Source organism: Balaenoptera physalus (genome assembly GCF_965194825.1).
Source record: "Balaenoptera physalus genome assembly, chromosome: 3".
NCBI lineage: Eukaryota > Metazoa > Chordata > Mammalia > Artiodactyla > Balaenopteridae > Balaenoptera > Balaenoptera physalus.
In genome coordinates, this window is record NC_138890.1 from 8,531,643 (window position 1) to 8,556,253 (window position 24,611).

A 24,611-nucleotide genomic window follows, 5' to 3' on the forward strand; every position below is an offset into this window, starting at 1 on the left:
ATGGAACAGACAGTGTAGAAGAATGAGTATCAGGTGAAGAATTTAAAAATAGAATTCTAGTGCAAATAAAATGATAATAGAGGCAGCTAGCATTTATGGAGTGATTTCAGCCAGACATTGTGCTTTACGCAATTCCCTCATTTATGTCATCACTCCAATCCCAGGAGGCAGGCAACGCTGTCACCCTGTTTCATATATGGAAACTTAGAATAGTTAAGCAACCTGCTCAAATTTGCACAACTGGTGTCTGAGGTACTTCACCCCTGGTGACCTCTTTTCTCATTAACAAAAAGAGTCAGCTGATGATTTCTAAAGCCTCTTAGAACTCTGGGATTCTGGCATGCCAATGACTCTTCGAGAACTCTAACTTAAGACTCATGCCCGTATTATTATTATTTTTTTTTTTAAACTATTGTTTTAAGCCTTATTAACTTGTGGGTTTTTTTGAAAATTATTGACCCATGACATACACTATTTTTTTTTTTAATAGCTACTTTATTTATTTATTTATTTATTTTATTTTTGGCTGTGTTGGGTCTTCGGTTCGTGCGAGGGCTTTCTCTAGTTGCGGCAAGCGGGGGCCACTCTTCATCGCGGTGCGGGGACCGCTCTTCATCGCGGTGCGCGGGCCTTTCACTATCGCGGCCCCTCCCATTGCGGGGCACAGGCTCCAGACGCGCAGGCTCAGCAGTTGTGGCTCACGGGCCCAGTTGCTCCGCGGCATGTGGGATCTTCCCAGACCAGGGCTCGAACCCGTGTCCCCTGCATTAGCAGGCAGATTCTCAACCACTGCGCCACCAGGGAAGCCCTATTATTTTTTTTTTTTTGACAAAGAAAACTTAATCATTTATTTGAAGATATTTATTACTTTATTTTAAACATTGCTAGGATTATAATCACTTTTTTTTTCATCTCTTATGCAACTTCTTTTTTTTTCATCTCTTATGCAACTTCTTTTTTTTTTTAAACATCTTTATTGAAGTATAATTGCTTTACAATGGTGTGTTAGTTTCTGCTTTATGACAAAGTGAATCAGTTATACATATGCATATGTTCCCATATCTCTTCCCTCTTGCATCTCCCTCCCTCCCACCCTCCCCATCCCACTAGGTGGTCACAAAGCACCGAGCTGATCTCCCTGTGCTATGCTGCTGCTTCCCACTAGCTATCTATTTTACATTTGGTAGTGTATATATGTCCATGACACTCTCTCACCCTGTCACATCTCACCCCTCCCCCTCCCCATATCCTCAAGTCCATTCTCTAGTAGGTCTGTGTCTTTATTCCCGTCTTGCCACTAGGTTCTTCATGGCCTTTTTTTTTTTTTCCTTAGATTCCATATATATGTGTTAGCATACTGTATTTGTTTTTCTCTTTCTGACTTACTTCACTCTGTATGACAGACTCTAACTCCATCCACCTCATTACAAATACCTCCATTTCATTTCTTTTTATGGCTGAGTAATATTCCATTGTATATATGTGCCACATCTTCTTTATCCATTCATCTGTCGATGGACATTTAGGTTGCTTCCATGTCCTGGCTATTGTAAATAGAGCTGCAATGAACATTTTGGTACATGACTCTTTTTGAACTATGGTTTTCTCAGAGTATATGCCCAGTAGTGGGATTGCTGGGTCGTATGGTAGTTCTATTTGTAGTTTTTTAAGGAACCTCCATACTGTTCTCCATAGTGGCTGTATCAATTTACATTCCCACCAGCAGTGCAAGAGTGTTCCCTTTCCTCCACACCCTCTCCAGCATTTATTGTTTCTAGATTTTTTGATGATGGCCATTCTGACCGGTGTGAGATGATACCTCATTGTAGTTTTGATTTGCATTTCTCTAATGATTAATGATGTTGAGCATTCTTTCATGTGTTTGTTGGCAATGTGTATATCTTCTTTGGAGAAATGTCTATTTAGGTCTTCTGCCCATTTTTGGATTGAGTTGTTCATTTTTTTGTTATTGAGCTGCATGAGCTGCTTGTAAATCTTGGAGATTAATCCTTTGTCAGTTGCTTCATTTGCAAATATTTTCTCCCATTCTGATGGTTGTCTTTTGGTCTTGTTTATGGTTTCCTTTGCTGTGCAAAAGCTTTTAAGTTTCATTAGGTCCCATTTGTTTATTTGTGTTCTTATTTCCATTTCTTTAGGAGCTGGGTCAAAAAGAATCTTGCTGTGATGTATGTCATAGAGTGTTCTGCCTATGTTTTCCTCTAAGAGTTTGATAGTGTCTGGCCTTACACTTAGGTCTTTAATCCATTTTGAGTTTATTTTTGTGCATGGTGTCAGGGAGTGTTCTAATTTCATACTTTTACATGTATCTGTCCAATTTTCCCAGCACCACTTATTGAAGAGGCTGTCTTTTTCTCCACCGTATATGCTTGCCTCCTTTATCAAAGATAAGGCGACCATATGTGCGTGGGTTTATCTCTGGGCTTTCTATCCTGTTCCATTGATCTATATTTCTGTTTTTGTGCCAGTACCAAACTGTCTTGATTACTGTAGCTTTGTAATATAGTCTGAAGTCACGGAGCCTGATTCCCCCAGCTCCATTTTTCGTTCTCAAGATTGCTTTGGCTATTCGGGGTCTTTTGTGTTTCCATACAAATTGTGAAATTTTTTATTCTAGTTCTGTGAAAAATGCCAGTGGTAGTTTGATAGGGATTGCATTGAGTCTGTAGATTGCTTTGGGTAGTAGAGTCATTTTCACAATGTTGATTCTTCCAATCCAAGAACATGGTATATCTCTCCATCTATTTGTATCATCTTTAATTTCTTTCATCAGTGTCTTATAGTTTTCTGCATACAGGTCTTTTGTCTCCTTTGGTAGGTTTATTCCTAGATATTTTATTCTTTTTGTTGTCATGCGCGTATTATTGAGCACAGGATTGCTGGCTGGGCTGGAAGGACACCTTGAAGACTAGCCTTGAGGAAATGTGATGGTACCCAGACTGCCTGAGTTTTAGGAACCAGGAAGTACCTTTCAGCCATATGTTTTACTAGCTGCCTCTGCAAGCTATAGTCATCATTGGGGCAGCTGTAATGTTAGAGTAGCTGCTGCAAATTAATCATTATACAAAAGTAAGAAAAAGGGAAATTTATATGTATTAAGAAATATTCCAGGATTCTGCCATTAAGCCGTTCACATCCCAGCTGAGAATATATTCATTTGACCACCAAAAATATTCAAAATGCTCCATGAAAGCAGTTGCATAAGTAATTGATCACGGGACAGACCTGGCAACTTCTTTGGAGAAGAATAATAGCCTGGGAGGAGGAATAACAGCCCTCACCAAAGATGTCAACATCCCCTGAAACGTGTGGGTATGTTACCTCACATATACAGGGGAGGTAAAAATTCTCCTCTACCATCTTACGGTCTCTAGCTGGGAATAAGAATTAAACTGACATAAGACAGATTAATAGGAGAGAAGCATACACATTTAATTAAATTTTAACATGTACATGGGAGCCTTCACAAGAAAATGAAGACCCAAAGAAGTGACTAGAGCACAAAATTTTTTACCTTTTAGACAAAGAAATGATAAATGTGTGAGGAAACAAGACAGACAAAGGGATTGGGGCTAGATGCAATAAATTGTGAGGAAGTGACTAGGAGATACAGAGGAGGGGAAAGTATTGGAAGATAGGGTTATTTTAGTAAGTTTGTTTGTACAGCTCTGTTTCAAGGTCCATTCACAGTCTCTGGGAGTAAAGATGCTCTTCTCATCCTGGTACAGGGAGGGCATCTTTCTTGTGGGAAATTATGGCCAGTTTTTAGGTAGAAAAGGGTAGGTCATAAAGCTCTTCCTGCATCTTCTGCCTCTCAATTGCCTCCAGCTCAAAATAAAGAATATGCCAAAGTGGAATATTTTGGGGTGGCATGTCCTAAACCCCATCACATGGTCAAAGGGACTTTGCAGATGTGCTAAAGATCTTGAGATGAGCAGATTATCCTGGATTATACTGGTGGGTCCAATATAATCACAAGGGTCCTCATCAGAGGGAAGCAAGAGACCAGAAAGGAGAGAAGATGCTATGCCACTGGCTTTGAAGATGGACCAAGGGGCCGTGAGCCAAGGAAGGTGGGCAGCCTCTAAAAGCTGCAAAAAGCAAGGAGATGGATTCTCCCCTAGAGCTTCCAAATCAGCCCTACTAACACCTTGATTTTAGCCCAATTAGAGTGATTTTTTTTTATTTTATTTATTTATTTATTTACTTATTTTTTTTTTTTTGGCTGTGTTGGGTCTTCGCTTCCGTGCGAGGGCCTTCTCCAGTTGCGGCGAGCGGGGGCCACTCTTCATCGCGGTGCGCGGGCCTCTCACTGTCGCGGCCTCTCTTGTTGCGGAGCACAGGCTCCAGACGCGCAGGCTCAGTAATTGTGGCTCACGGGCCCAGTTGCTCCGCGGCATGTGGGATCTTCCCAGACCAGGGCTCGAACCCGTGTTCCCTGCATTAGCAGGCAGATTCTCAACCACTGCGCCACCAGGGAAGCCAATGAGAGTGATTTTTGACAGAACTGAATTTTCTACGGAATTGTAAGGGAATATATTTCTGTTATTTTAAGCCACTAAATTCACTTAATTTTTTACAGCAGCAATCAGAAACTCATACAGGGAGACCCAGTAAGTGTTAGTACTGCCCTCCCTTCCACTCTGAAAGGGCCACTGCTAGCCCATAGGATTTTCTCCCAAATCCTGCAATTAGTCTGGATTGCCCCAAATGACCAAGTTAGCATATCACACCCTCTACTGAACTTTGAGACCCTAATCAAATCTAGGGAGAGGCATCTTCTGGAGAAAGGGCACCCCTTCCTCAAGTCACTATCACAATAAACTGCCAACTTAGGGTGTACAATCTGAACACCTCCACTTTGCATGCAGCACTGTGTGGGATTTCTGAAAGGGAGATCATGTGGGGTGGTAGGTTAGCAGCAGGAACCCAGAGCCTGGTTTAATCTCAGCTCTGCCACTGGCCTAGCTCTGGGAAATGGAGCAAGTTACTCAACCTCTCTGAGCCTCTGTTTCTTAACCTGCACAATGAGGTTAATGCTAACGGTATTCACCTTTTTTTTTTTTTAACATCTTTATTGGAGTAGAATTGCTTTACAATAGTGTGTTAGCTTCTGCTTACAACAAAGTGAATCAGTTATACATATACATATATCCCCATATCTCTTCCCCCTTGGGTCTCCCTCCCTCCCACCCTCCCTATCCCACCCCTCTAGGTGGTCACATAGCACACAGCTGATCTCCCTGTGCTATACGCTGCTTCCCACTAGCTATCTATTTTACATTTGGTAGTGTATATATATCCATGCCACTCTCTGACTTCGTCCCAGCTTACCCTTCCCCCTCCCTGTGTCCTCAAGTCCATTCTCTAGTAGGTCTGCATCTTTATTCCTGTCTTGCCCCTAGTTTCTTCATGACCTTTTTTTTTTTTTTTAGATTCCATATATATGTGCTAGCATACGGTATTTGTTTTTCTCTTTCTGACTTACTTCACTCTGTATGACAGACTCTAGGTCCATCCATCTCACTACAAATAACTCAATTTCGTTTCTTTTTATGGCTGAGTAATATTCCATTGTATATATGCGCCACATCTTCTTTATCCATCCATCTGTCAATGGACACTTAGGTTGCTTCCATGTCCTGGCTATTGTAAATAGAGCTACAGTGAACATTGTGGTACATGACTCTTTTTGAATTATGGTTTTCTCAGGGTATATGGCCAGTAGTGGGATTGCTGGGTTGTATGGTAGTTCTATTTTTAGTTTTTTAAGGAACCTCCATACTGTTCTCCATAGTGGCTGTATCAATTTACATTCCCACCAACAGTGCAAGAGGTTTCCCTTTTCTCCACACCCTCTCCAGCATTTATTGTTTGTAGATTTTTTGATGATGGCCATTCAGACCAGTGTGAGATGATATCTCATTGTAGTTTTGATTTGCATTTCTCTAATGCTTAATGATGTTGAGTATTCTTTCATGTGTTTGTTGGCAATCTGTATATCTTCTTTGGAGAAATGTCTCTTTAGGTCTTCTGCCCATTTTTGGATTGGGTTGTTTGTTTTTTTGATATTGAGCTGCATGAGCTGCTTGTAAATTTTGGAGATTAATCCTTTGTCAGTTGCTTTATTTGCAAATATTTTCTCCCATTCTGATGGTTGTCTTTTTGTCTTGTTTATGGTTTCCTTTGCTGTGCAAAAGCTTTTAAGTTTCAATAGGTCCCATTTGTTTATTTTTGTTTTTGTTTCCATTTCTCTAGGAGGTGGGTCAAAAAGGATCTTGCTGTGATTTATGTCATAGAGTGTTCTGCCTATGTTTTCCTCTAAGAGTTTGATAGTGTCTGGCCTTACATTTAGGTCTTTAATCCAATTTGAGTTTATTTTTGTGTACGGTGTTAGGGAGTAATGATGAAAAAACTGCAAGTGAGATTAAGAAAACACTCCCATTTACCATTGTAACAAAAAGAATAAAATACCTAGGAATAAACCTACCAAAGGAGACAAAAGACCTGTATGCAGAAAATTATAAGACACTGATGAAAGGAATTAAAGATGGTACAAAAAGATGGAGAGATATACCATGTTCTTGGATTGGAAGAATCAACATTGTGAAAATAACTCTACTACCCAAAGCAATCTACAGACTCAATGCAATCCCTATCAAACTACCACTGGCATTTTTCACAGAACTAAAACAAAAAATTTCACAATTTGTATGGAAACACAAAAGACCCCGAATAGCCAAAGCAATCTTGAGAACGAAAAATGGAGCTGGAGGAATCAGGCTCCCTGACTTCAGATTATACTACAAAGCTACAGTAATCAAGACAGTTTGGTACTGGCACAAAAACAGAACTATAGATCAATAGAACAGGAGAGAAAGCCCAGAGATAAACCCATGCACATATGGTCATCTTATCTTTAATAATGGGGGCAAGAATATACTATGGAGAAAAGACAGCCTCTTCAATAAGTGGTGCTGGAAAAACTGGACAGCTACATGTAAAAGAATGAAATTAGAGCACCTTCTTTTTTTTTATTCCACGTGTTTTTATTTTAAAATAAAGGACAAAAAATACATCATATTATTTTACATATACTTACAAAATAGTTTTCTGCACTTATTATTGCTTTTATTGTTTGATTGAGTGTGATTCATTTTTTAAAGTTCTCACATTTCTGCCCAAGGCAGTGTTTGGCTCACAGCAGTCACTCTTTCTATATATTTGAAATATTTTATGGGAATTAAAAACAAGAATTTATGTCATTTGAGTTCTCTTTCTCATGAATATTTTAATGATCTGATTTAGTAACCCCTTGACACTAAGATCACTCATTTTTTTAAAAGCTATATATTAGATTTTTCTAGTTTATAATATAAAATAATTTAGATTAGAATGTGTAAATCATTGTATAATTTCAATATTTCCAACTATAGATACTATGGAAATAGCAGTCACAATCAGCTTTCTGGTTTTGTTTTTCTTTGTTTTGTTTACCCTTTAAACTTTTTATCTTATATTGGAGTATAGCCGATTAACAATGTTGTGATAGTTTCAAGTGCACAGCAAAGTGACTCAGCCATTCATAAACATGTATCCATTCTCCCCCAAACTCTCCTAGTTTATAATATAAATTCAACTAAAATATCATTAAAACAAGCAGAAGCCATAATTTGGTGGCTCAGAAAAAAATAATTTTGAAGTTGAAGTTAATAAATGCCAAACATAAATTTTTCCCTGCTAAAAATAACACTAGAGACAGTACAAAGAATATTATAGGATGATGGCTGAATGACTTTTAAGCTTTTAAAAGAGTCTCGGTGATGCAATTTTAGTTATATTGGAAAGTATTTTTATTCTTTATAAACCAGCTATTATTCCTTATGTCTAAATTCCTGGTTGAGAGAAGAAAACATTTGTATATGTCTCTAAACTGGGTCATTTCTATATTTTGCAATTCTCTGTTTTAAAAAATTGCAATTAAAAGGAAAAGTCAGAAATATAACCTGAAGAGCAGGAAAGATGAAATGTTTAATGCTGTTCCCTAGAGTTTGTCTTCCCAAATTGTCCCTCCAGTTCATAATTCTTTCATAAGGATTTTGAACGTTCATATGTTTATTATTAAACATTATTTCAGGGGACAGTAATTTAATTACTATCATGAGTATAATTTTTCAATATACTATTTTTTATTTCAGAATCTTTTGCAAAGCATTGTTTAAAACGGTGCACGCCAACGAAGTCTCCCACCTCCTTAGCAACTAGATACTCTCAAAATTACTTCCAAAAACCAAAATCTGCCAGTAGATATTTGCTAAACATTAATTTTTCTAGTATTCACCTTCTAAAGTTGTTAGAAAGCTGAAGTATGTTCATGTACCTAAAATGTTTAGAACAATGCCTGACATGTGGTAGGAGCTCAATTCCTCTTGGATATTGTGGAGGCTGCCCTTAGAACCTTGCCCAATTTCCCCCACCCAGGAAATCCTCTCCCCAAGACCGGAGTCTTTCTCTTCAAGAGAAATTTCACTGGTGTGTTCATAGGCAGGATGGAGGGGTGTTTGCATCACAGGGCATGCTGCATTTTAATCCAAAAATTCCCATCTCCTCCAAGTCTTGCTTCACAGACACCAGCCACCACATCTTCTGAACCTCCCCAAGGAAGCCAAGACATCCCCCCCCCACTTCACCAGACTCTCAGCCTCGAGCCCTCCAATCCCAGTCCTTTACCAACAGGAATCAAAGTTTACCAGCTCCACCAAACTAGTCCACCCTCACCCAACCTGTCATCCAACTTGGTAAACAGACCTGGTCCATGACCAGGACCCACTTTCTTTTTTTATTTTGGCTTTATTGAGGTGTAATTGATATACCAAAAAATTGCACACATTTAATGCATACATCTTGATGAGTTTGGACATAAGCATACACAATACAGCCATGATATCATCCCCACAATCAAGATATTAAGCATATCTATCACTTCCAAAGTGTTCATTATTTGTGGAAATGTTTCTCTTTTTCTTCTTTCTTTTTTTGCAAAATGATTAACATGAGATCTATCCTTTTAACATATTTTGAAGTATACAACACCAAGTTGTTAAACGTATTTGCTATGTTTTACAGCAGATCTCTAGGACGTATTAATCTTGTATAGCAAAAACTGTATACCCATTGGAAAAGAATGCCCTGGTACCACCATTCTATTCTCTTCTTCTGTGAGTTTGACTACTTTTCATGCAAGAGAAATCATACAGTGTTTGTCCTTCTGTGTCTGGTTTAATTTCACTTAGCATAATGTCCTCTAGATTCATCTATGTTGCTGTAAATGGCAAGACTTCCTTATTTTTTAAGGTTGAATAACATTCCATTGTGTATATATATATACCACATTTTTTATCCATTCATCTGCAGGACCCACTTTCTTAGGGGGTAACAAATGTTGCAAATAAGGTTACTAGTCACTGGACCTGTGCACACTAGAAGAGCCACATTGGTTGTTCATATTGAAATGTTTCCACACCATGTGTAAATAATTGTTTCCCAGAATCAGCTCCCAGGACACTACTGCCAGCCCAGACCCTTCCCTGGGACCCCATCGACTGCCTCACAATTCAGCGGCTGAAAGATTAACACGTGCTGCCTCAGAGAGGGTCTCCAATGTCCATTCTGATTGGCTGGTTCCTGAACATACCAGTTGTTAAATATTTTGTATATTGTGTTTGCAAGTGGCAAATTATTCTAGACATTAGTATGTTATAAGAGAATGAAAAGAAGGTAAGGAGAGAACTAACAATCAGAGTGGTGTAAGATTTATTAAGAAAGGAAGAGAAAAGCCACCCATCTATCCAGCACCTTCGGGTCTTTGCAGAAGCAGGAACATGGCTGATGATACCACCAGATGTTGGGAAGGTTTGGGGAAGAAAAAAATAGCACTTTAGCAGCCACAGTAGAAGTAGCCTTCACATAGAGGCAGTCTTCATTTTTCAAAAAGGCAGAAACAATACTTCCCCTCCAAGACTATTTCTGGAATTTTGCCTATCCTCCATCAAGAGGAAGACTCTGGTTCTGGTCCACTTGAATCTGGGTGGACATGTGACTTGCTTGTAACCAAGAGAATATGGTGGAATGGAGCTGCATGACCTCCTGGACTGGATCTTGAGAGGAGATGTAGCCTGGTTGGTCAGAACACTCATGCTTAGAGCTCTGAAGTGTCATGGAAGCTGCCTGACCAAGGCTGACATGATGGGAGGAAGCCCAAACTGCCCTAGGCCCTGAGACTACATGAAGCCATGTCCAGCCAGTTCCCAGATGCTCCAGCCCCATCACTGTCTAACAACAACTGTATAAGAAGCTCCAAGTCAGAACTATTCAGCTGAGCCTTTCCCAGAATCCCAAATGATAGAAACCACAAGAGGTAATAAAATGAATGTCTACATTTTGTGATAGTTGTTATTTAGCAATAGATAACTGATACCCAGCCCTTGGAGAATATCCTAGAATCTTTCCTCAATCATTTCATGTCTCCCTTCTGCTTCCCTGTTCCAGGACTCTGCTTTCTGCTAAGCTTGTCAGGAGTCATGGCTCAGAAAACCAAAGGTGAGTGCTTAAAGCCTGACTTTTTCATAGCCAGAGATCAGGGAGGGTGTAGACCAATAATGCACCTGGGACCACTCACATCCTCCAACAAGACAGAGGAAGGGGGCTACTTCTGGGAACAGAAATGGGGCAGGTTTACTCCTGCAATTCTTTTTAAGTCATCATTTCATCAAATTTGGGTATATTTTAAGTTTTCTTTTTTTTTTTTATTTTACTGTTGTCTATTTATTTGTTTTTAGTAACCACAGCATGAACAAGATAGAGGTAGAACAGTGAATAAAACACACCAAGTCTCATGAAGTAAACATTCTGGTGGGGAGAGATAGAGCATGATGATAATCATTTCATTCCAGTCACAAGCAAGTCAACAAAAAATGAGCAAGTTCCTTTCAGGTTAACTTTAATCCCTTGGCGATCTCACTAGATTCTGAATCAGCAAGCCTAGGGTGGAGCCTGAGATTCTACATTTCTAGCTAAAAGCTAGGGATGCATTCTGAGTTGCCAGGCTCTGCACATTTTCCCCCCATCATGTTCCCTGCCTCCACTCTGTGTGAACCCTGGACAGCTCCCAGATTTCTCCACTAGACTTAAGCTTGAGGTATTTCCTCAGTCCCCGTTATTTCTATTCATTTTCAAGGGGCCTCAGATTAAGATCCTTAGTGATCTCCATCTACATGAAATTATACATAGTGTTACAAAGACAACATGTACCCTTATCACAATATACCTTCTGTGGTACCCTACAAATTCAAATTTTTGTAATCATAGCTGACATTTAATATGTTCCAGGCACTGCCTGAAGAACTTTATATGTATTAATTCACTTACTCCTCACATTAACCCATTTTACAGATGAGGAAGTTGAGGCACAGAGAGGTTAGGACACTTGTGCAAAGACACACGGGTAGTAAGTGGTGGAGTCAGAATCAAACACAGTGTCCCAGGTCTTAACCAACTCATTCCCCTTTTATATATTCTGCAATGATCTTCCGAATAGCACAGTTATATTGCATTGAAATATTTGTGTTAAAATTAACTTGTTTAATGCCAGCCTCAGTTCTTTATCATGCATAAGGATCATACTTTTTTCTGTAGCTTGGGTTTGGTATCTTTAACTTTTTAATGTACTGACGTCTCACAAAAGGGAAAAGGTGCAGCTTCCTCAGCCTTGAGACGCCCTTGCTCAGAGCCAAACCAAATGATAACAGGAGAGATTTTGACTCTGGTGACATCTGACCTGCTTCTCTTCTCCTTGCAGGGACCTGTCGTCAGTGCCCCCAAGATGCTTCCTGTGTCAATGCCACTCACTGTAGCTGCCACCATGGATATATTTCTGAATCCAGGCAGCAATACTTCACATACCCCTTGGAGATATGTGAAGGTAAAGGGGTAATTTTCAAATCACCTAGAGGTCGATGTGGAAAGAAGGCAGGATAAGGGCTTTGAGGAGGTAACAATAATATGCAATACTGAAAACTCTGCCAACTCAACCTTCACCAAGAAAGAAATTCTTCCATGAAGTCAGAAAAGTGGGCTCTTCCAGAACCTAGTTAGGTCTCAATTTTCTCCTCCATAATGTAGGGGTAATAATGCTGACCTCATGATAGCAGTAAGGGGTTTGAATAAGGTAATAATAAATGTAACCGTACTTCATGAAGCATAAAGCATTGTGCAATTTTTTGTACAATTTTTTAAGGAGAGAGATTATGTACTGAAGTCATGGCAAAGAAAGAATAAAAGCTTGGGCAGAAACTTTTTTTAATATAAAGTCCTGTGGTAACCTAAGACGCAAGATGCTGCCTCAACTCAATAATTTAAATGTCCAATTCTATGGAAGAATAAACACTCTGGAGTTGAGTAAATATTAGGTTTTTCTCCTTTCCTACTTTTCAACCTCCCTCCTGGTTGGAAGCCTACAGTTGGGAGTAAGGTGTATAATTGACTTCTCTCCTCTTTCCCCACGTAACATTCTACTTTCCTTCACCCAATCTTGCAAGAGTTGTAACCTGGCAGGGAGATGAGGAAAGGGGAGCAGGGAAGTTTTTCCTTGATGATACTATTGTTGCTATTTAGTCTCTATGTTCCTGAGATATAGCACTTTCAATCGTGACAGCTTTTGTGGGTTATTTGAGGACAATTCCCCAATCACTCCCCTGAAATTCCCCTGATAACAGCAAATTCCTCCCTACACCTTACTCATCCTGGAGGAATCCTGTGTCTTCTTCAGCTTCTTCCTGATAAAGTCCGTTTGCCGCTCCATGTGGCCCTCTCTGAAAGAAACTAAGCAACCCCACACCCAAAACTTCTCACACATGACTTACATCTAGCTCTTGGGAAATATTCATTCACCCTTTGCCCAAGAAACTTGAGATAAGCAGGTGCAGCAGATCTTTCTTTTCTGCCCAAGTGGCTGGCTCACTATTTAGGTTTTTCAGGAGGAAACAGGCACCAATCAACTGGGTCCCCATAAAATGCAAAGACAGTGTAATTAGCTGAATGAATTCCTTAAAATCCCTCTCTTGGATTAAGATGAAGAGAAAAGCACTCACACACACTTCTCCTCTTGGGTGGAAGTAGAAGGGCTCACAGGACAGCATCAGTTCTCTCCAGATAAATCCTTCCTCTCTTACTTACCAACTCTTTTTAAACCCTCATATGAACGAAGGCTATAAAAATCATATGGCCAGATCCCAGACATCTCCTTCTTTGCAAATATTGCATCATAGCTTGTTCCTCACTTGAAATGCTCGCCTTGTGCTTTTTTTAATGGTAGATCATGAATCATCTTTCCAGTTCCTACTGATTCAATGGGCTTATTCTAATTTTCTATTTCTTCTTGGAATAATTTTTATTATTTATAAGAAATCACTTATTTTCCCTAATTTTTAAATCTGTGACCATAAAGTTGCATACAGCATTCTCTTATGGTTATTTTAATCACCTCCTTGAAACTGTGGTATGTTCCCCTTCTTGCTATTTTCCATCAGGTTTTTTTCATCAAACTTGTGTGGGTTTATCTGTCTTATTGGTCTTTTGAATTTTTTTATCCTTTCTACTATGTTTTTTGTTTTCTATTTTATTGATTTCAGATTTAATCTCTTCTTAATTTCTTTTTTCTGGGTTCTTAAAATGAATACTTAGATGCTTTATTTTTTTCACCTTTCTTTCTTAAAAATAAAGACATATAAGGTTATACATTTTCCTCTGAGAACAGGCTTAGATATATTCTACAGGATGAAGTATTCTTCTTATTGATCTGTGGATGGTTTGTAATTTCCTTTTGATGTTTTTCTACTCCAAGTATTATGTGGGAGGGTGCTTCCTCATTTCCAAAAAGTTAAGATTTTTTGTACATTTTTGCATTATATATTCCTAATTTTATTAGATAATTAAAGAATCATTTCTACTTTTAAAAAATTTATTAGGATTTTTAAACTAATGGCTGAAAATCTCTACTTTTTAAGTTTTTATTAGAGATATCTTTGTGGAAGCATATGATTGATTTTATGAAAGAAAATATATATTTTATTTTCAAGGAATATAAAATTCTCTCTCTCTGCATAGGCTTCTATCTCTTTCAATTTCTATTTCTGTGTGTGTGTGTGTGTGTGTGTGTGCGCGCGCGCGCATGCGAGTGCCTTTGTCTGTCTCTCTGACTTTCTGTATATGTGTATTTATTGATTTTATTTACTCATTAATTTCCCCATATCTTTACTTTGTATCCACTAGATCTTTCCTCTGTTTGTATGTGCTTATTGATTGTGATATCCAGTTCTTCTCTACTCTTATTTATTTTTTATCTACTAGTTCCGAGAGAAGTGAATTGAATATCCCAGTATAATTGTATTTTGATTTGTTCTTGCTTCTTACATTTCTACTTGTTTGTGCTTTCTGTATTTATCTATGTTGTTTAGTGCATACATATTTGTGAATGGAATATAATTTTCTTCATAAAATATGTTAAGTATCAATACATAGTTTCCCTCTTTACCTTGTTTAGAACTTTGAACCTTAAATTCCACTGAGTCTGATATTAATATTATACATTGTTTTATTTCTGTTTGAATTCTCCTAGTATCTCTTTGTACACCTCTTTATTTCCAATATTATCAATCTCCTGAAAACAATATATAGTTGGGTGTCATTTTTTAGCCCATTGTTCCACTTATCTACTGCTGCAAAATAAAACCCAAACTCATTGGCATAAAACAACCATTTTATTACGCTCATATGAGTCAGGAATTCAGACAAGCAAAACAGTGATGGCTCTTCTCTGCCCCATGATATCTTAGGCCTCAGATAAAAGGCTCAACTGGCTGGTGGTGACTCAAACAGTTGAGGGTTAGAATTATCTGAAAGCACCTCTCCTCACATGTCTGTGCCTGGGATGGGATAACTCAAAGACTGAAATCATCTAGGATTGTCAACTGGAGCCCCTATGCTAGATCCCTCCATGTAGCTTCAGCTTCTCACAGTTGATGGTTGAATTCTGAGAGGTAATGTCTCAGCATGGAGATTCCAGAGAGTGAGGCTTCCAAGAGACTCAGGCGGAATTGCACGTTTTTTTATGACCTTGTCTCAAAGTCCTATTGTAACACTTCTGCAATAGTCTGTTGACTAAAGTAGCCCTGAGCACACTTGGACACAAAGGGATAAGACAATGTGCCCACATCTCAATGGAAAGAGTGTCAAATAATTTGGAAGCCACGTTTTGAAACTGCCGCACTCAATATTCTAGTCTCTATTTTTTTCTCTTTTTTTCCTAGTCTCTATTTTAATAGAAGATTTCCATTTATATTTAGTGTATATTAGTTCATTTATATTTAGTGTAATGACTGACACAGTTACTCCCACGGTCTTACTTTACATTTATTATTAATTTTATATTATTATGATTTCCTCATTTGCCTTTTTCTTTTTTTTTTTTTTTTTGCATAGGATTTTTTTTAACATCTTTATTGGAGTATAATTGCTTTACAATTGTGTGTTACTTTCTGCTTTATAAAAAAGTGAATCAGCTATACATATACATACATCCCCATATCTCTTCCCTCTTGCATCTCCCTCCCTCCCACCCTCCCTATCCCACCCCTCTAGGTGGTCACAAAGCACCGAGTTGATCTCCCTGTGTGGCTGCTTCCCACTAGCCTTTTTCTTATTTGTGTTTGTTTTATCAAGTTGCTATTAGTTCCATTTTTCCCTTTATTTATTTAGAATTTCTACTATACTTTTTCATACTATTAATGGTTACTTTCTCTTTTCTTAATTTCATAATCAAACACATATTTCTCTCCTAATATTTGAAACACTCATCAATTGTTTTTCCCACCAGGTTGCATTGTTTTCCCTACCAAGATGCTTAATTTTACCCTTACTTCCCCTCTCCCAGTAAAGAGACGACATCCTTAAAATACTCTTATTTTACTCCTCTCCTTTCCTCCTCTTCCTTCCAATCCCCCCCCCATGAATGTTAATTTTATTTCAACGTTCATTGTAAAACCCTGCTTCCTATTCCCTTCATCTTCCTCCAAGTTGAGGTTTCTGTACTTGCTAATTTAATACTTGTTAACTTATTTGCTTGGAGCATTTCTTCACATGTTTTCTTCAAATTGGGTACATGGGTAATATCTCTCTCAATTATTGTATAACCTCACCTTTCTTTTACTCCAACAAGTAGATTCTATCTTGCCTGTGTAGAGAATTTTTAAACTCCATCCTCTTACCCCAGTAATCCATCGATACATGTCCCAGTAATCACAGAAACTGTCTTCAAGTTTACAGGTTTGCAGTTGGGAATTCCAATACCAGACTGAGTCTCATTCCTTTGTAGTGAATTGTAACTACTTTCTATCTCACATTTTGTAAAGTTTTTCTCAGGAGACCATCTTTACTTTTCATTGGTTAAGGGTATGTCACAGGACAACCCTATCTGAAAGGGAGGTTGAGAAAGAGAGCACCTGAGAAACGGGAACAAGATTGCCATGCTTGTCCTCCCAAACAAGGAATAGCTATTGAGTAAGCAACAGCATCAGCCACACTATGTCACACTCTGAAAATCCCAAATTCCGTGTTTCCTGTAACAGAGAGGGAAATCACACATTTTTACTTCCCACTTGACATCGTTGTAAAGGGGCTACAGTGACCCTGAGGACTGGAGACATATTGATTTAACAAAAACATTCTAACTCAATTAGTTAGTTTAGCAGATGTATTAATCTGCTCAGGTTCCTATAACAAAATACCACCAGCTGGTGGCTTAAACCACAGAAATTTACTTTATAACAGTTTTGGAGGCTGGAAGTAGTCCATGATCAAAGTTCTGGCAGATTCTATTTCTAGTGAGACCTGCCTTCTCACTGTACCTTCACGTGGTCTTTCCTCACTGGGCATAAGGGCAGAAGCAATAGTTTGGAGTAGCACTCCTGTGTCTCTTCTTATAAGGATGCTAATCCTATCAGATCAGGGCCCCATTCTTATGATCTCATTTAATGTCAATTACCTCCTAAGAGGCCCCATCTCCAAAAACAACCACACTAGGAGTTAGGGCTTCAACATATGAACTGGGGGTAGGGGGGGAGATACAAACATGGTCAGTATCCCATCTATATGCCCTTGGCATTTTTCATTCCTTCGTACACCAAGTCTGAGGCTTTCTCTGGCCACTGAAGACCACTCAGTCCACGCTCAGGACAAATGGAAGTACTAGAGAGTTTACATCCCCTGGGAACATTCCTCCACCAATAAATGATAAGATTTTGTGGATAAATACCCCAGCTCCCTCACCCCTCAGGTAGGCTTACCTGAAGTGCATGCTCTACACTGCCTCTCAGAGGTTCCCAGAGGAATTGAGCCTCAGTCGCCCACAGTAGAAATTTCCTGGATAATACCCCCTTTATTTTCTGCCTTCCCTTCCCTGTTTCATTTCACCATTTCCGTTGCAGTGTTTTCTGGGACCATCTGCCAAATAAGATACTTGAACTTGAATCCTTGTCTCAATGTCTGCTTCTTGGAGAACCCAACCAAAATCAACGAAGAAAGGAAAGAACAAAGACAACTATTACCTTAACTGAGTTGTTTTGGAAAGCCAGGATAGACCCTGGTGGAAAGGATATAGCTTCTGGCACATATTTAGATGTTCAATAAATCTTTGTCAAATGAATGACCAAATTTCTCCTTTGTGTTCCAGATATTGATGAATGTAAACCACGCATTAGTATATATTGTGGTGTGAATGCTAAATGTCAGAATACGAAAGGAAGTTTCTACTGTCGCTGTAACGCTGGATATAAACTCCTCTCTGGGAAAGCACAATTCAGTGATTCCAGCGAGAACACTTGTCAGAGTAAGAAAATTCTTGTCTTCTTGTCTCCTTTTCTAATTTTTAATTGAGTCTAACACCAGAAAATATATACTTGTGGTGGGGCCAGGACATGTCTATTTTCTGGAGGGAAACAGGTAATGGAAAGAGGAAGGGGAAAGGAAAGAAGGAAGTTTAGAGAAATAATGGGGTTAAGAAGCCAAGTGAGGGTGTTCCCTGGCGGTCCACTGGTTAGGACTGGGCACTTTCACTACCATGTCCCCGGGTTCAATCCCTGGTTGGGGAACTAAATCCCACAAGCAGTGCAGTGCAGTGCAGCAAAAACAAAAAAAGGAGAAGAAGAAGGCAAGTTGGAGATGGAGGTGACAGGGTTGTGACTGAGACAAGATTCTTTGAATTGCAAAGTAAAGAAACCCACTCAGGCTAACTTAAGCAGAAAAGATGAGTTTATGATAAAGATGCGTGGAAACGTCTTGGAACTCAAGGGCAAGAATACAGCTGGGATTCTGGAATGAACTGAAGCTGGGGACCAAACACTGTCAGGGCACCCCAGTCTCTCATACTCTGGGTCTGTTCCTTTCTTCTCTTTCATTGCAAACTGCCTTTTCTGACTCCTAGTCCACAGGACAGGAAATATGGCCACCAACAGCTCCAAATCTTACCATTGTTATTGATCCAACCACCCAAAGATGGATCAATTGATTCTCTCTTGGACATAATTGCATATTACTTGGAAATGTACAAAGTGGCCCAATTTGAGTCATATGCCCACCCTCAGATCTGTGACCTTGGATAAACATGATCACTGTCATAGAAATCATATAGATGGAGAAGATCTGTACATAAGAAACATGGGACTTGGCAGACTATCCATGAGGTATTGACTACAGTTGAAATCATAAGAGAGAGAGTCTTTAAAGCTAAATTCTAGGAAACTGATTTGTGGAGAAACAATAATACTGATAGATAATATTTATTTCATTTGTACTATGTGCCAAGTACAACACTAAGTGCTTTACATTCATTATTTCATTTATTACATGAGGTAAGCACTGTTATTACAGATAAAGAAACTGAAGCACCCAAAAGTTAAGTAACTTGTTCAAGGTCTGCCAACTAATAAGATGATTTTTAACTTAGGTCAGCCTATACTGAGAGTCCACACTCAGCCACTTGCTACACTGCAACATGGGTCTCAGGGAAGCCATAAAAGGGACAAAGCATGCTTTTTTGGTGCAATAATAATAATAATAGTAATAATCAGTTATTCCTCTTTATCAGTCAAGATCAAGCCTGGAAAACAGAAACACACTAGGTCTTTTAAACATAAGTAATTTCATATAGAGAATTGGTGCTGGTGAAGGAAGAGCTGAGAAGTCAAAAGGACAGTGAAGCAACCCAGGGATTAGCAATAGCAGAAATCTGTAGCCATCCTACACCTAGGGGGACAGAAGAGGAAGTGGTATTACCAGGACCCAAAAGCTGGGTCCATCTGATGAGAGCTGGAAATTTAGAAGATATACAGCCCTCAGAGGGCTATTGCAAGGATTAAATGAGATAGTACCATTTAAAGCATTTAGTGCAGTACCTATAAGTATTTGCTAATATTGCTAGCTTTTCATCTGATTCTCAGGAAAACCAAACTAGGTTAACACCCCTGTTCCAGATAGAAAGGTCTGGGAAAGTTCAGGTTGCTCTTTAATATCAAGACTATGGGGCTTCCCTGGTGGTGCAGTGGTTGAGAATCTGCCTACCAATGCAGGGGACACGGGTTCGAGCCCTGGTCTGGGAAGATCCCACATGCCACGGAGCAACTAGGCCCGTGAGCCACAATTACTGAGCCTGCGCGTCTGGAGCCTGTGCTCCGCAACGAGAGGCCGCGATAGTGAGAGGCCCGCGCACCGCGATGAAGAGTGGCCCCCACTTGCCACAACTAGAGAAAGCCCTCGCACAGAAACGAAGACCCAACACAGCCATAAATAAATAAATAAAAAGACTTTCTCTCTAAAAAAAAAAAAAAAAAAGGAGTATGTTGTCCACCAATGGGAGGTGCTCCTGCAAGATTCAAGCCCAGGTTACCCTATTTCCCCAAGTCTCAAGCTGGAGCCCACACCAGGGTCTTGGAGCTGCATGTGCTCCAAATGTGAGACTGAGGTCCAGGTGGGGAAGGTGACAGAAATGAGCACGGGGCGTGTAAGAAGGGGTTGCTGTGCCGTTAAGTCCACCACTAACTTAGACAATCAATAAATAGTTGTTAAATGAATTAATGAGTAAATGAATGAAAGAATATGATTGAACCCAAAGTGAATTAGTGTTTTACTAGGCAGCAGGCACCTCTGTTGACAACGTATAAACAGGCTGAGATTTTGCCTGGGTTATGATGTTAATCTGTTAAACTCACCTTATCTTACAAGAAAGAGAAATGCCTTAGTTATTTTCCTAATTTTAAGACATTTTCTAATTTTAAGAGCTCTTTTATATGGATTGAGTCCATCTAGGGTTCGTTATCGCCAAGGTTGGTAGGTCCAAGAAAGCCCTCACAAAAAAAGTATGCCGCTTTCTGCCAAAAGCATGTTTTTCTACAATGAATGTGGTTTCCAATAACAAACATTTTCAGACTCAGGCTGTAAGTAAAAGTTCTTGAACTCTTAAGACAAAGCCTTCAATGTACAGGAAAACTCTTTGCTCTTTTTAGCAAATAGACTCAGCTGAAAACCAAGACACAGAATAAGTATAGATTTAACCTCAGTATGATGGTAACAGATATGTAAACATTTGCTAGACTTTTCTCGTCTTTCTAAAATAGAGATGATTATCCTCACAACGTACAATACAAGAAGCAATATACAAAGGTCCCATTAACAGCTGAAGATCATAAACTGACATTCTAGTCTCAGTTATAATTCCCAGCCAGGATGAATTTTAAAACCTGAAGCACCAAATTTTCTGTTTCCTCAGCCATTTCAGTTATAATGTTCAGCCAGGTCTGAATGAAAGAATTTGGAGCTTACAATTTTCCACTTCCTCTATGCCAAGGTATCTCTGCCACGGCAGTATTGACATTTGGGGCCCCATAATTCTTTGCGGTCAGAAACCATTCTGTGCATCGTAGGGCGTTGAGCAGCAGCCCAAGCCTCGACCCACTAGATGCCAGTAGCATTCCCCACCCCAAGTCATGAGTGACCACCAAAAATATCTCCAGCCATTGCCAGTGTCCCCTGGAGGCAAAATCACTCTAAGTTGAAAAACACTGTTCTATGCCACAACAGGGATTTGGACTCTGATCCCCCAAAAGAGCAAGGTCTTGGAGCTGCAAGGTCTTGGACCTTGTTTCCTTGTCAGGAAACATAAAGTGTATGAGTTCAGACCTTCTAGATGCAAAGTTACCCACCTTACCTGCCAACCTCTCCACACTTTTACTTTCAATTCCTACAATAACATCCTCTGTTGTCTTTTTCAGAAACCACCCCCTCAGAGACAACCAATAGCACAAAAGAGGTGAGTGGAAGCTGAATCCTGGAACCTAGCTGGGTAACAAATATTTACAAATCTCAAAGCTAGCAAATGGAGGTGAATACTATATATTATATGTGTGCTATATGTCATATACCATACATATGATAATATAGAATATATGATATATATTAAGACAACATATTTTGATATATGTTAATTATAATATGTGTTAATTATATTATTATGTTATCTAATATGTATTATATATAACTATGATATATACATGTATATCACTATGTTTATTGCTACATATCTCACTATAGAGATAGATAGATACAGTGTGTATGTATATAAGGGTGTGTGTGTATGTATATATAGGTATGTGTGTGTCTGCCCCCTAAAGAGAAGATCTATCTCAAACCAAGAAAGACAGACTAAGCAAGACTGTATTAGGATATGCTGAGCTGTTGTAACAAAGAGACCCAAATATCCAGTGGCTTTAAAAAGATGGATCTTTATTACTTTCTGACTTATCAGTCCAGAGGCAAGGAATCCAGACTGGTGAAGGGATTCTGCTCCATGGGGCCATTAAGTGTACACATGGTCTTTCCATACTGTTACTCCATCATCCCCTGGCATCTTGTCCTCAACTGCATAGCCAAAGCTGGGTTGCTGCAATGCTGCATTCGTACTGGTGGATAGAGGGAAGAGGGGGTCCAGGGCAAGTTCTCTGGAGTACAAGGTGAAGAGAGGAGAGTAGAGAGAGGGCCTCGCTCCTCATCTACTCACTATATGATATGCTAATAATGTCAGGATAACTTCCCTGAGACATGTCTTTTTTCTTTCTTTCTTTCTTTCTTTGGATGCGTTGGGTCTTCATTGCTGCGCGCAGGCTTTCTCTAGTTGTGGCGAGCAGGGGCTGCTCTTGGTTGTGGTGCGCAGGCTTCTTATTGCAGGGGCTTCTCTTGCTGCAGAGCACAGGCTCTAGGCACACGGGCTCAGTAGTTGTGGCTCATAGGCTCTAGAGTGCAGGCTCAGTAGTTGTGGCACGTGGGCTTAGTTGCTCCGCAGCATGTGGGATCTTCCTGGACCAGGGCTCAGACCCATGTCCCCTGCATTGGCAGGCAGAGTCTTAACCACTGCGCCACCAGGGAAGTCCCTAGAGACATGTCTTAAGGTGACAACCCAGAAGTCGCATATATCATAGCCAAACCTAGCGCAAGGGAGGCTGGGACAATATGGTCTGTGGTTGGGTAGCATGGCCCACATAAAATTTGAGGAATTCATTCAATTATTAAAAGTAGGAGGGGGAAATGGATACTGTAGGACAATTAAGAGAGAGAAACCAAAAAAATTCCTGATAGGTAGTAATTTAGTGTCTGTAAGCTGACTCTGAATTTTAACAAAGAGAACAATCCATGTGTCTGAGAATCTATAGTCTAGCAGAATGGACTTGTCCCTTATTTGCCCTACTCCCCACCCTCACCCTGCTCTACTCCAGAGACACTGTTCATGCCTTGCCCTCCCAAGCTCCAGGCCTCCAAGTACATGCTGTTCTCTCAACCTGAAACTCCTTTTCCTAGTTCCTCACCTGGCTGGTTCCTCCCACTCTTCCTTACTCAAGACTCAATTCAGGGGACTTCGCTGGTGGTGCAGTGGTTAAGAATCCACCTGCCAATGCAGGGGACACAGGTTCGAGCCCTGGTCTGGGAACTAAGATCCCACACGCCTCGAGGCAACTAAGCCCGTGCACCACATCTACTGAGCCTGTGCTCTAGAGCCCGTGCGCCACAACTACTGAAGCCCGCGCACCTAGAGCCCGTGCTCTGCAACAAGAGAAGCCACCACGATGAGAAGCACGCGCACTGCAATGAAGAGTAACCCCCGTTCGCCACAACTAGGGAAACCCCGCACGCAGCAATGAAGACCCAACGCAGCCAAAAATTAATTAATTAATTAATTTTTAAAAAAAAGACTCAATTCAGGTGTCGTGTCCTCCTGGATGACCTCCCTAAACTCCTCCATCTTAGTTAATATCCCCCCACTATGTTCTCACAGTAGGGGATGTGGGGTTTAGAAGTGTAGACAGAGGTTTGAATCCCAGCACCACAATGGCAAGTGACATGGGCAAAATGATGACCTCTCTGTATTAGGGTTCTCCAGAGAAACAGAACCAATAGGAGAAAAGATATAAAGAGATTTGTTATAAGGAATTGGCTGACAGGCCCCGAAATCTGCAGTCGACAAGCTGAAGACCCAGAAGAGTTGATTGTGTAGTTCCAGTTTGAATCCAGAGGTCTGAGACCCAGGAAGAGCCGATGTTTCAGTTCGAGTCTGAAGGGAAAAAATGATGTCCCAGCTCAAGGCTGGAACTGTCAGGGAGGCAGGAGGAAAGTCCCTTCCTCAGAGTTCTTATTCTAGTCAGGCCTCCAACTGACTGGACGATCCCCAGCCACATCAGGAAGGACAATCTGCTTTACTTCATCTCTCCATTCAGATGTTAATTTCATCCAGAAACACCCTCACAGACACACCCAGAATGATGCTTGACCAATATCTGTGTAACCCATTACCCAGTTAAGTTGAAACATAAAATTAACCATCACGCTCTTCAAGATCAATTTACTCATCTGTAAGACGGGGGTGGTAATGGCACCCTTGGATAGATGAGCAGGTTAGATGAGATAATATATGTGTAGTATTTAGCACAGTGCCTGATCCAGAATACATGTTCTAGCTATGTTATCCATCGTTATCTCCATCAGACTGATAACATTTACATGGTGTGCTGTCACCCTCTAGACAGTGAGCTTCTTGAGGGCAGGAATCAGACCAAGCCCACATTGGGAGTTCAGCAACTGTTCATTGAAGTAATGAACAAATAATCATATTATCAACAGGAGCATTTCATTATAAAATGTCATTGCCAGGTTCCTCAAAAAATTAAACATAGAATTACCAGGTGACAAGGCAATTCCACTCCTAGGAATATACCCAAGAGAACTGAAAGCAGGGACCCAAACATATACCCGGACAAAAGTATACTTCAAAAAGATACATACACCCCTATTTCATAGCAGCACTATTCACAATAGCCAAGATATGGAAACAACCTAAATGTCCATTGACAGATGAATGAATAAAGAAGATGTGGTATATATATACAATGGAATACTACTCAGTCATAAAAAGAATGAAATAATGCCATTTGCAGCAACAT

General features: G+C 39.8%; 1 protein-coding gene across 6 annotated transcripts in view; it reads left to right on the forward strand.

Moving 5' to 3' along the window:
* ADGRE3 (adhesion G protein-coupled receptor E3) overlaps window positions 1-24,611 on the forward strand; it is a 105,187-nt gene that overhangs the window by 61,382 nt on the left and 19,194 nt on the right. For 2 of the 6 annotated variants that reach the window (XM_082454445.1, XM_082454442.1), the window contains exons 2-5: window positions 10,567-10,617; window positions 11,876-11,998; window positions 17,804-17,959; window positions 21,396-21,433. In XM_082454445.1, coding sequence (XP_082310571.1) covers window positions 10,599-10,617; window positions 11,876-11,998; window positions 17,804-17,959; window positions 21,396-21,433 — 336 coding nt within the window. In that variant the 5' untranslated portion in view covers window positions 10,567-10,598. Of the gene's footprint in view, window positions 1-1,959; window positions 10,618-11,875; window positions 11,999-17,803; window positions 17,960-21,395; window positions 21,434-24,611 lie in introns of those variants that run through there. The other 4 variants (XM_082454444.1, XM_082454441.1, XM_082454443.1 and 1 more) reach the window with 3 other exon arrangements.